At 39.3% G+C, this 12,318-nt stretch overlaps 1 protein-coding gene across 17 annotated transcripts in view; it reads left to right on the top strand.

Annotated features, from left to right (window-relative positions):
* The window catches only part of CTBP1 (C-terminal binding protein 1), a 248,331-nt gene extending 239,578 nt beyond the window's left edge, over window positions 1–8,753 (top strand). For 12 of the 17 annotated variants that reach the window (XM_030493189.1, XM_030493179.1, XM_030493191.1 and 9 more), the window contains 2 exons: window positions 1,627–1,744; window positions 7,277–8,753. In XM_030493189.1, coding sequence (XP_030349049.1) covers window positions 1,627–1,744; window positions 7,277–7,463 — 305 coding nt within the window. In that variant the 3' untranslated portion in view covers window positions 7,464–8,753. The remainder of the gene's footprint in view (window positions 1–1,626; window positions 1,745–7,276) is intronic. The other 5 variants (XM_030493178.1, XM_030493194.1, XM_030493182.1 and 2 more) reach the window with 1 other exon arrangement.
* Window positions 8,754–12,318: the final 3,565 nt, after the last annotated feature.

Below are 12,318 nucleotides of genomic sequence, written 5' to 3'. Positions count from 1 at the left end.
GAAAGACTGTTATGAGGGGGAGACTAGTAGAACATGCCTATAGAAGTAAGCAAAATGAAGAATGAGAGGGGCAAAGTGGAAGACATGATTGGAGTTTAAAAATACTTGGGTTAAACAGCAGCAGAAGAAAGATACTGTTTAAATTTATGGATGATTTTGACAGAAGTTTAGCTGGGTGTGTATTTCAGCTAGATTTAGAAGAAGATCTCTAATCAGGATAACGGTAGGAATTCACCCATAATGGGGCATGTACCTCACCTTGTCTGATACTGAGCTAAGAAGCCTTTCCGACTTGCGCGTAGGAGAAGTGGGAAGTTTCAGTGACATAAGTCATGGAGTAACAAGTATTTGATGGTATCCAGTAGACAAAAAGCAATTTTGTGAACAGTCTGTTTTTACAGCTCCATTATGGCCAGGCTGATGGATAGAAAGAGCAGGCAAGGAGTAGCGAAGTACTTAATCCAATTTCCACTAGGAAGTTGAAGACAAAAAGCCTGAATTCCTTAAGGACGGAGCATGGTTAGTTTTTGAAAGCGTTTCTGGAGTACCATTGCCAATAGTAGCAGTGGTAGAACTTACTTATTTCTGCCTCTGTATGTGCAAATGCACAGTAAGATTAAACTTTAAAAGATACTTTAAAACAGGTGTCAGAAGAAACACAGCCCTCAATTGATCTCCCATTGAAATAGGTGGAAATATTCCTGTTGCCATGAAGAAAACGTGTGTCGTATCTTCTCCTTTTTTGCAGGGCTGGGGATAGTTCTGCAGAGGCTTGTCCAGTATGTGCTGAATCAGGCCAACAGATTTACCAGTGTCTTAAAACTTCAGTTGTACTTCAGAGGTTAAGCAAAAGTTTTGAAGAAATAGAGAAGAGAATTGTGTGGTGTAGTTTCATTTTTTGTAGGAATGATATAGATGGTTGAGGATTAATACATTGTAGTAAATAAATGTGAAGAGCGTTTAAAATAAAGAAGGGGAAGATCAGGAGTACAGGAAAAAAGTCGTATTAGGTTCAAGGCAAAATTACATTCAGAATCCTGCATTCTTCAGTCACAGAATCATAGAATGGTTTGGGTTGGAAAGGACCTTAAGATCGTCTAGTTCCAACCCCTGCCATGGGCAGGGACACCTCACACTAGACCATGTCACCCAAGGCTCTGTCCAACCTGGCCTTGAACACTGCCAGGGATGGAGCATTTACCACTTCTTTGGGCAACCTGTGGCAATGCCTGAATAAGTGTTTTTTTGTCACTGTTAAACACTGAGGGAAAAGGAGGAAAGTAAAGACAGAAAGCAGGAGGCTACATTACTGAATTTTAATGGCAGCCATGCTCTGTATTCAAGTTTTATCTTCTTTGAAAACATGGATCTTGTTGATTATGGTTTTATTGAGACCCTGTATACAAAAAAAAAAGGAGAAATAAAATCACACAGAGCATTTTAACCATTATTAACTAAATCCCAGACAAAAGGGGAACAGTGAGGATCAAAAATAAGCTCTTAGCATGATTTTATGTGTTGATTTAAATATGCAGATATTTATAAATATTTTAACGTAGCTACGTTAAGAGCATAAGGCATACAATTTTTATGGGTTTTTATTTTCTCTCCCTCGCTTCATCCTAGGTCGTATTCCAGACAGTCTGAAAAACTGTGTTAACAAAGATCACTTGACTGCAGCTACACATTGGGCCAGCATGGATCCCGGAGTTGTTCATCCAGAGCTTAATGGTGCTGCATACAGGTAAGTGGGTTGCAGGTGTAAAAGGAATACTTCCTTAATTCAGAGGCAGGTTTCGAAGAAGAATTAAAAGACCTACCTATTAATAAACGAAGTGGTTTTGGTTTAGGTCCCATCTATATTGTTTTCATAACTGTTGCATTCAGGAGAACGATCTTGTTTTGCTAGTTGAAGTCAGGCAGTGCACAAGTACATTTCCTTTTCTTACCTTTTTTTGTGTGGTTAGTAATATCTGAAAAAGACACATTTTTTTGTATATTCAGGTAAAACAATTCTGGTTATTTCCAGTGAGTGCAGTGGAAGTTTATGTTCCTTTTGCTGAAGGTAGTGATGCAGCAGTAGGTTACAAAAAGGCTTTCAATAATAAACTATTGTTACGTGGTTTTGTTGCCTCCAGACACAGCAGAGGACAAGTAACTCATTAGTGAATAGAGTGCAATAGCCTGTGGTGATTATGAAAATATGTTTAAAATAGTGCTTTCTAAGTTACATGTTTAATTTTTAAGCAAAAGCATTTAGGGGACTCAATCTATGTATTCTCAATCAACCGTGAAAGCAGCCCTTAATAATTAATAGGAGAGGGCAATATTTTACATCTAATACGAACATTCCTTAGTTACTTTGTTTGCGTGAGAGTCTTTCCTGACCCTTTATCCCTAGCAGTTGTTCCAGCAGCAGATTTTTCCTAGTAGCCAGCTTCATGCAGTTTTTATTTATGAAAAATGTCTGCAATTTTTTATCTTCCAGTATGGTATTTACTCATAAGTTGGATGAAAGTGGCTGAAAAAGCTACAAACAGCTGCTTCCTTCAGTGCCCTGAGGGAATGGACAGTGCAGTCCTTTGATGATTTCTTTTATACCTCTTTGTCCTAATCTTTCCACTGTCCTTCTTCATACATCTCTCTTACCTTTGTCCTCCTTTGGGAGAGCTACTGCGTACCTTTGATAGATATAGGATGGAGTTTTTGTGTTACCCCATATGAGAACCCAGCTGTGCATTGCTGAGAAGTGAAGCAAAGCTCTTGTATCCCAGTGACTTCTAACAGTCTCATCAGAAAGCAATGGAGAGATGAGGGGAGCATCACCACCCCCTGCCATAATCTCCTTATCAGTAGCCAGAAGTGCGCCAAAGGGAGAGAATAACTTGGTCAACATGTGTGTATCTCACATCATGGCAGGATGTTTATTTTTGGGAAGAGTACCAGTAGCCCTAAATATCTGAAGAAGGGTGTTCTTATTTGCTTAAACGAAAACTTCAGGCACATGTGTTCTCCTCCACACAGCATGTGGTTTCATTGACTTTAGTTTGGAGTACTTAAGCATAGCTGAATGCAGTCGAGATTTAAAGGCAGGTGTTGCTGAATTGTGGGTAATAACTCCAACCCTGTCATGGCAGTTAAGAACAGGGTTGCATGCCCAAATAAAATGCAGTTTGTTCTCATTTGGGGGGTCACAAGTCCAACAGAAGCAGGCTTCGCAGCTAGAAATGGATTTTAACTTAGGAGTGTTTTGGGAGTTAATGATTTACAAGGTAAAGACCGTATGTATTTAATTTAAGCGGGATAAACACAGAGTGGAATGCCTTTTTGTAGACATTGTTTCAGTCAGTTTTTTCAATAGAGAAAATTAATCAGAAATAAATTCTGACTTAGTTGTTTTCAGATGCAAAATAAAACTCATTTGGGGAATTCTTAAGAGAGTAGTCATACAACAAATAGTAAAAGCTGCTTTTTGGAGGGATGGTATAATAGTGTTTAAGTATGGGTGAAGGCACTTACTGTTTTGTGCAGTATAAAATATGCAGAGCTTGAAGCTTAGGTTTTATGAAGAAACTGGCTTCTGTAGCAGTTGCTGATGGTTAATTCCTACCTGAATCAAGTACAGAATTTGAATTGATAGTTCAAAACATATTTTTTTGTCTTTTGTTTGCAGTCTCAGATTATGTTCAACTAACTGAGCTCTCGACTCTTTCACAGGCAGTATGGTGTTTCAGATGTGCTAATAACTGTATCATAGTCATGTAATTGCATTAGAAGATAAGACCTGGGATAATAATTTATATGTTAAAAAATGCAAATAGCTCTTTCGGTGAACTTAAACTAATGAGGGTATTTTATTCTAGATGTATCATTCGCTCGTATTTTCGTGTAGGACAGAACACTTAAATTATCAGATATTATCACAAACAAAGAACATTGAGCATTCATCAGCAGAATATAATCTGGATCATCTGAATATCATCGTATTCTGTGGAAAACAAAACCATTTGCTATGTGAAATGCAAGACACCCTATCAACACAAAAGGTCAAGTGAACAGGACCTATCCCATGAGTAAAGATTAACGATATTCCTGAGAAGGAGCTATTTGTCGTAGTCTCAGTGAAGCAGCATAATACACCCTGGTTTTGTGTTTTTACTGTGTATTTGTTACTGAGCTGCCTGTTAAATAACCCACTGCCATTTCCTCCGTCACAGAGCGTGCAGGTTATAGGCAAAGTGAAATTTGACAGCCAGCAAACAGTGATTGTGCGATTTATAGCCATGTTGACATATCTTTCTGCCTTCTAACAGGTAGAAGGTGAGAATATCTAGGTACTGGAGAAGTACTTGGATGAGAATAGTCAGATGTTGGTAATCTGGGAGTTATTTCACCTTGAGGTATTTCACTGGTGATTTTCAGTCTGTAATGTAAGATAACAGCATGCACTTCAAGCTGGCTTGGGACAGACTTAGTTTCTTGAGCAGAGCTTAACGTAGTTCAGGGGGCTTCTGGAGTTTAAACAAATACAGGAGATTAACATAGAAATTATAGTTGCCTTTCAGTTGTAATTTAGGGGGCTACTGTATTTTTCTTCCTACATTAAGGAGAATATGTGGGAGAAGGCGAAGAAAGTGTGAAGTAGTAGCAGAGGAGGTGAAACTGATCTCGCTTCTGCTTTCACAAAAATATAGTGCAGTGGACATTTTACCTGGAAGACATTTCAGCTTACTGCTGCCAAAGGAGGAAGATTGGGAGCAACTTTATGAAGTGCTGGAGGGAATGTATTTGCTGGTTAAGAATAGAAAAGCAATAAATAGCAACATAAGGGAAGGCTCTGTAGGATAGAAATGCCCACGTGTAGAGGCTGCTGAGTTTATGCGCCTTCCTTTCAGGGATATGATTTGAAAAACACTGATGATTAAGTTAAAAACGGACAAAAATTATGAAATGAGAATGGCAAAATAAGGTTAGGAGTTGTCAAGCAAAATACAGTTTCTGTAGAGGTATGGTATCTGAATTTGGCTGCTGCCACTGTGTGGCTTTAGGACAAGAGAAGCAATTGTAGGGATTTTGGATGTTACTGAAAGTCTGTAGGAGGCCTGTATCTGAAGAGAGATGGTGGCAGGTAGAATCCCAATTATTATAACTTGGTGTCCAAGGGGAATATTTTTATATACAGAAGGAATATTTGGAGTCAAAGGAGAATTACAGATGTGTAGTTCGAACTGGTTAATGTGCTCATAAGGTAACTGTTAATGCTTCTGATTCAGCACCATCCATTTTCACAAGGGGAGGCTCTAACTTTTCTTCCTGAAGGAAAGGCAGTTGCAAATTTGCTCTCTCCTTCATTCCTCCCAGCTCCGGTGTGTTGATGCTCAGGGAATATGTTGTTATAAAGTAGAGGTTTTCTGTATTGGAAACAGTTGCTGTGTTGGGCTTTTACGTAGAATTTTTTGCCACATCATGTTGTGGTTTTTTGTAGAGTACCTAGAGTTACAGATAAGCTGTTTGAAAATTAAATGTGAATAAGTAAAACAACACCCAGTCTGACAGTTTTCATAGGAATGGAAGCAAATTTGATTAATAAGATTCAAATTGAAGTACTGAAACAAGCAACTAATTCCATTAGCAACTGCAAATTAATTCTAAGGAACGTCTCTGGAGAAGGAATTAGCATAGCAAGCCCTGTAAATATGTGTGCAATTGGGAAGAAAGTTATTTGGCCTATAGGTGGTGTGATCTTCCACATACTGGTTATCCGTCCCAGGATACAGTCGGTGTTACGATCTGTAGGAATCCTCCCCAGGATGTCCACGCTAGTGTCTGGTGTCTTTGTCATCCCTGTGCAGTGGTGGATAGCCATGATGTTTCTGTGGTGGAAGAAAAAAACAAGTAAATATGGTTTCATCTAGCTTTTTTCCTCCTCTGAGTTTTGCATAAGTTCTATTTTTCTATCAGTTGGAGGAAACTTAGGATGAGCAGCACAAACATTCATTACTTTAGAAAAGATGCTACTGAAATGGAGTGAAATTCCCTGGTGCATTCAGTGTTCAACTCTGATGAGATGAAAATCAACAGCAGAATAATGTGGTATTTGAAAAAGCTTGACAAGTCTACAAGTGCCTTCTCTCCTGTTTAGTCCTACGTAAATACTGGGGTAGCAGGTGCCACAGTGAGTAAGTGGTAGGTTTGTGTGTTTAGGCTTTTAAATGGATAACACTCATTAGGATGCTTGGGTGAGCAGAATATAGCAGGAGAGAACAAGGGATGAGTGTGTGGCTTTATGATAGGGAAGGGGAGGCAAAGGGCCAGTGTTGAGTGGCCAGCATGAAGTAACTTGGAAATGGGTATTGAAGTATTTGGCTAAACAGAAAACATATTCCTGTTAAAAGTATTTATGGGTAGCTGTTGTTTATAAACATCTCTGTGAAATACCAGAGTTTATCAATTAAATCTGAACTTTGGGATTGAAACAGTAGATTTGCAAAGTTTATTTTAGCCTAATAGTATCAGAGCCATCATAAAATCGAGCTGAATCAGAGGGTGGGTTTTATTGTTGAAATCATTACTTAGGCTTCAGTGTTCTTCCAGATATAAGTAAGAAATCTTTAAAACCATCCATAGTTTTTGTGTTTGCATCTCTCTTTCTTGCAGTCTGCCTAAAGTACTTGTCCTCTGTATAACTGGTACTGGTTCTCTTTTGGACAAGTACAGTGGCAAGTTTGATGCTGACTAACCTTTGTTACTCAGGTGCCGTAGGTTTGAATTGTATGGGTATGAGTGCTCTTTTGGGGAGCCATCAGAGTGCTACAACTGCAAGATTAGTTTAAAGAAATATCATTTTCAAACCACAACAATGAAATTTTATAATTTCTACAAGAGTATGAAAGAGAAAAAAAGGCCCTGAAGGTCAACTTGAGAAGTCACAGAGAACAGATAGGTATTACATTGACCTAGCCTGAATTACTTCTTCTTGTGTGCTTTGAGTGGAGCAATACTTCCAGGTTGTTTCCTTTGTTATGTTCTCACTCATGCTATTAAGTCTGAAGAAAGACTCTAGGAAACCTTTGCTTCTCATTTGGGTAAAATAATGGCATCTTTTGCTTTATTCAGCAGCATCTGCATACTGTATCTCGTCTGGAGATTAACCAACTGTCTTTCTAGCTGGTCTGAAAACAAAAGAAGCATCTCTGTAGCTCTAGAAAGAGGCAGGGTGGGCTTTCCAGTCAGTCATCTCTTGTTTTTCATGTATGTTCTCATTTTCTTCTCTCAGCAGGTATCCCCCAGGCGTTGTAAGTGTGGCTTCAACTGGCATACCTGCAGCAGTAGAAGGAATAGTCCCCAACCCTATGTCTTTATCACACGGCCTCCCTGCTGTAGCCCACCCGCCCCATGCTCCTTCCCCCGGCCAAACTGTCAAACCAGAAGCTGATAGAGACCACCCAAGCGACCAATTGTAGCCTACGAAAACAGCATTCCCAACATCAGAGATTTCAACTTCAGCGTGTGGAAAACAAACAAAAACAAAACCCTGGATTTTGATTAAAGGCAAAAACCATGAACTTACAGGAGGAGACGATTATTGGTTTAGAAACTGGTCCAATATACAGTATAAAAGGAAAAGGTGGGAGACAAAAAAAGAAGATTTGGAAACATTTTTTCCTCCGTATAAATTGTAGTTTGTCCCTGTCCAGTGGACTGATTCACTGTTTCTGTGTCCTATGGGTTCTTTGTTAAGCAAGAGAAGTTAGTAGTTAATTATACCATGAATGTACTTGTCTGTGTACAGTTTTTAGAACATTAAAAAGGGTTTGTTTGCTTAGCTGTCAACAAGGAAAAACATAAGGGAGGCATTCAACAAACCAATTTTGAGATTAAAAATCCTTTCTTTTATATTTTAAAACATGCCCAAAAATGAGGCAGTTGGCAAACTTCTCAGGACAATGAATTTTTCCCATTTTTCTTTCTACGCCACACAGTGCATTGTTTTTTCTACCTGCTTGTCTTATTTTTTAGAATAATTTAGTAAACAAAAAGAAAACAGTTTCTCCTCATTTTGGCATGAATTCCCTTATTTCCAAACGAAGAAAACCTTGCAAAAGAGATTTTGAGGAAAAAAAAAAAAAGGTTTTGTATAAACGAGCATTGTGCTTTTTGTCACCAGTTACAGTATATATTATTGGTGGGATGCGAAAAAGGCACTAGACTACTGAAAAGTAGCAGCATTTCATTGCCTACATTGATTCCTTCCTGGTAATGTGGTAGGCTAGCAATATTTTTGGTTAAAATCATGTTTGTGACTGTAACCATTTGTATGAATTATTTTAAAGAAATAAAAATCCCAGACAAATATCATATGTGTAAAAATTTTTATTTCTAGTAACTGTTTTATTCAACTTTTATTAGGTTTCTTAGCTGTATTTTTAAACCCGATGCTGTCAAGTATTTCATTTCTAGCTTTACTTTGCTCTCTGTTGTTTGTAATAACTGTCTTGGAAGCTTGAAAAAAATAAAAACAAAAAAAATAATTCTTTCCATACCATTTTTCCCTTTACATTTCGTAAATGTTGATCTTTTTTCCTGTGTTTCTAATGGAGTTTGAAATTAAGATGGATTTTGATTTGTACACCGGCATCATCAGCTACAGTATGGTAACAGCATTTATGCCACCACTGTGGGCAGAGCAGAGGAGGTACAACAGCAACACAACAATAATAATAATAATAAATGTCTTTTGCCGAAGTCCAACATGAGAAGTGTCCATTGTTTTATTTGCTTTTGTGATGATGGAAGCGTGCAGCAGGACGTAATTGTATTTGCTATATTTGAAGGAGTTTGTTTCTTTGAGCACAGGCAGAAGTTAGATGTCAACTGGATGCTGGTTTGACCTTTTCCTGTGCTCCTGGATAAGATGTCCTTCATCCCAACAGAGTTTAGAAAAGCGAGACAAAAGCTTAGCTGCTGCAGGAGGGAAATCCAGGATGGGAGAAAGTGAACCTGGACATAAACCTCCTCGGTGGTCTCTTGTTCATTATTAGTCTGAACTAGTACTAGCTAAGGTTAGTGAGCTGTTTCTATGGGATCTATGAAAACTTACTGTCCCGCATTCCCATAAGTCTACCGAGGAGCCTCAGTGTCTGCTAGGAAAATACTAGAAGGCTGCAAATCATGACAGACTAAGCTTGTGGGTCTGTACCCGAGGAGAACTGTGTAAAGTGGGATTTTGTCTCCATGGAAGAGTGGAAGGTTTTTGCCTTGAACAGTCAAAGCCCCAAATGTCATCCATTACAATTTTACTGTTGGTAAACCCATTCCTGTTCCTTCCATGAAAGAAACCAGAAAACAGCCCTAAAGCTGCAAGTTATCCCAGCAAAGACACTTCCAACAGATTTATAGCCAAAAACTTGCAAAATCCCAAATGTGGTCTCCTGCAGTTGAAGTAGATTTCATATTTCATTGGTAATTCATGTTGTAAGATGCTGCTTTGTCAGGCTGAAGATGCTGCTTTAATGTATGAAACCAAACATGTAACATCTGGCTGCAAAGAATCACTGACAGTCTCATTTGCAACCAAGAGGGTTTGTTTTTTTCCTTCTCTTGCATCATTTGGACATAGCTTATGTAAGTAAGCTTTGTTTCCAGTGAATCAATAAATTGATGAACTAGAAATGAAGGCACCAGTATTTATTATTTATGTATGCACATCTCTGGCTCAGTTCTGAAGGTTGCTGTCCTTCAACTGCATATTTTTGGGCTGTCATCCGTGCTTGTTCAGGCACAAACTGAGGGTTGGAGCCTGAAATACTGCACTAATGGTGTGATAGGGCACTGCCACAGTGGTTGTACATGCTCAGTATTTTTATGCTTGTGCTTGGAATCTATCTTGTGGTCTGGTAAGTAGAGAGTAATCCAGGTTCCTCCTTCTGCTGAAGCAGAAAGGAAAAGCTATTCAGACCATGATAAGACTGATGGGTACAGGCTTCTGCGTTACGGTCTGAAAAGATGAATTAAAATAAGGCTTGGAGTAAGTGACTAATTGGAAAAGTGTACCATAATGAACCCAGGCTGTTCATGCCAGACTAACCTTCTATCCTTTACATTTGTTTTTGTTGGGTAGTGGAAATGTGATTAGATTTTGTCTGTCTGGTAAAGGATGTGCAAAATAAAGTTTAGACAAGAAGATGCAGTTAGTGGGAAAATACGAAATGGGGAACATGATAGCAGCAGAGGGCCATGAATGGCCTGAGGCAGCGCGGAAAGGTGAAAGGAAGTAATCGAAGTGTCTGCCCCAATCAGTGTATTTTGGGGTGATGCTGTTTGAATTAAGGATATTGGCCAACCATTAAGGAGGCCAACCATGCTGAAACCACTGCTGGCTCCCAGACCATAGGCATCACCAGTGCGCAGGAGGCTCTGAAGCCTGCACAAGGATCAAAGTATGGGCTGTTGGAAGCAGAAAGATACCAGTTGTGCGAATGCATAGTCAGGTAGTTGCAAGTCAAAACAACAATTTATCAGAAAAAGGAACCATGAGTGTTTTCTTGTGGTAGGACTGATGGATTGCCACTGTAAGGCAGCTCTGGGAAAAAGCAGTGTCATGGCAAATGCATCTGGCAAAGTGTTTTTGGTAGGGATGGCAATGGATCAGAGATGCTACGTGGGACCTGAAGCATTTGGTGTGTAGTTTTGGTCATATGTTTTCAAAGGGGCAAGCTCAAGCTGAAGTCATAGCAAAGACCAGCTCAAAACTACTGAAGGTTTGGAGTGCTTGTGATGTGAGAGGAAACTCGAGTCACTTGGCTTGTTCAGCTTCAAATGAAGGCTGAAGGTGTCCCCTCCCATGGCAGGGAGGTTGGAACTAGATGATCTTTAAGGTGTCTTCCAGCACAAACCGTTCTATGATTTGACTGTAAATAGTAAATGCTGAGGAGGAAGGAGAAATATTAAAGAAATGCTGGTGTATGAGAACAAACAAGCATAAATGAGGGTTAGGAAAAGACCTCTGTCAGCAGGGAGTTCCTGGGACAGGTTTCCAGTCACAGTTACTGAGAATCAGTCACGAACTCCCTTCAGCTTGGGTTGTGTGTCTTGTTTTTGTTGCTTTGTTGGGGGGGTTCTATAACTTTGTTTTTACAATCTAAATTGTGAGAACATTGTTTAAAGGTCATCCAGGGTTGCTACCAAACCAGCAACTAGAGGGCTTTTTCCATTCAGGATAAAAAGCTGCAGCTTTTTCCTTTAGAATGTTTATTTGAGAAAATGCCTTGTTATTTTCTTGCCCAGCCTTCCACCCCAAATGATTAAGGCCGCCTTTCCAAATGACTGTAACTGCTGTTAGCAGCTTACTCCTTGCCTCAGACTGAGGGATTTTCTCTTGTTTAATCTCAGTGGATGCTTCAATAGCGTCGGTTGTTCTGCTTGAAGGAGAGGGCTGCACCACCAGTATTTCCTTTATTCAGTTCACTCCAACCTTTCTGCCTTGTGTGAATTGGGAGGGGGAAAAAAAGGGCAAAAAGGAGAAAAAAAAAAAAAAGTCATTAGTTTTAAGTGCAAAGAGTAATATTAGATCGTTCTGTCTGACCTCTTATTAAAGCCGTTACATGTGATATGCTTCTTCATTAAAGCCCATGCCATGCTTTAAGTTAAATAAATCTTTCATAGAGATTACTCGTCTTTATATTAAAAGGTCAGGTGATGGGGGTTTTGCCATTTCCTTTGATAGTTTGTTTAAATGGAGGATAATTGACACTAGAGTTTTTTAAACTGCCTTATTTAATTTGGCTTTCCCTGTCTCTGAATTCCAGTTAGTGTTTCATGTTGAACATGAGGTCATGTAGGCTGACTTGAATTTAGTGAGCAGGTCATGTTTTAGCCAATTTGCCATTGTACTGAGGTCGGTGACACATCTTCCAGGAAGACCAAACTATGTTATTCATTTGTTTTCTTTCCCAGTTTCTTTCATTATCCTGTGCATTGTTTCCTTTGTGGCTGTGTATTTTTGTCCTTTCAAATGACATAGTCCAATATGGTTGTCTTCTGCAGATGAAATTACAGGATTTCTGATCTTCTCTGAGACTTCCAGCTACTGTCTTCTTGCCTCCATTGGCTTTCTTATTTCTTGGTGAACTATTTGCCTGTAAAGTCACAAGTTCTTTACTGTGAGGGTGGTGAGGCACTGGAACAGGTTGCCCAAGGAAGTTGTGAATGCTCCATCCCTGGCAGTGTTCAAGGCCAGGTTGGACAGAGCCTTGGGTGACATGGTCTATTCTGAGATGTCCATGCCCATGGCAGGGGGATTGGAACTAGATGATCTTG

This window comes from Strigops habroptila, chromosome 7, assembly GCF_004027225.2.
Source record: "Strigops habroptila isolate Jane chromosome 7, bStrHab1.2.pri, whole genome shotgun sequence".
NCBI classification, from domain to species: Eukaryota; Metazoa; Chordata; class Aves; order Psittaciformes; family Psittacidae; genus Strigops; species Strigops habroptila.
Note: the sequence above shows the minus strand (reverse complement) of the source record. Positions and strands in the feature narration are given on the sequence as shown.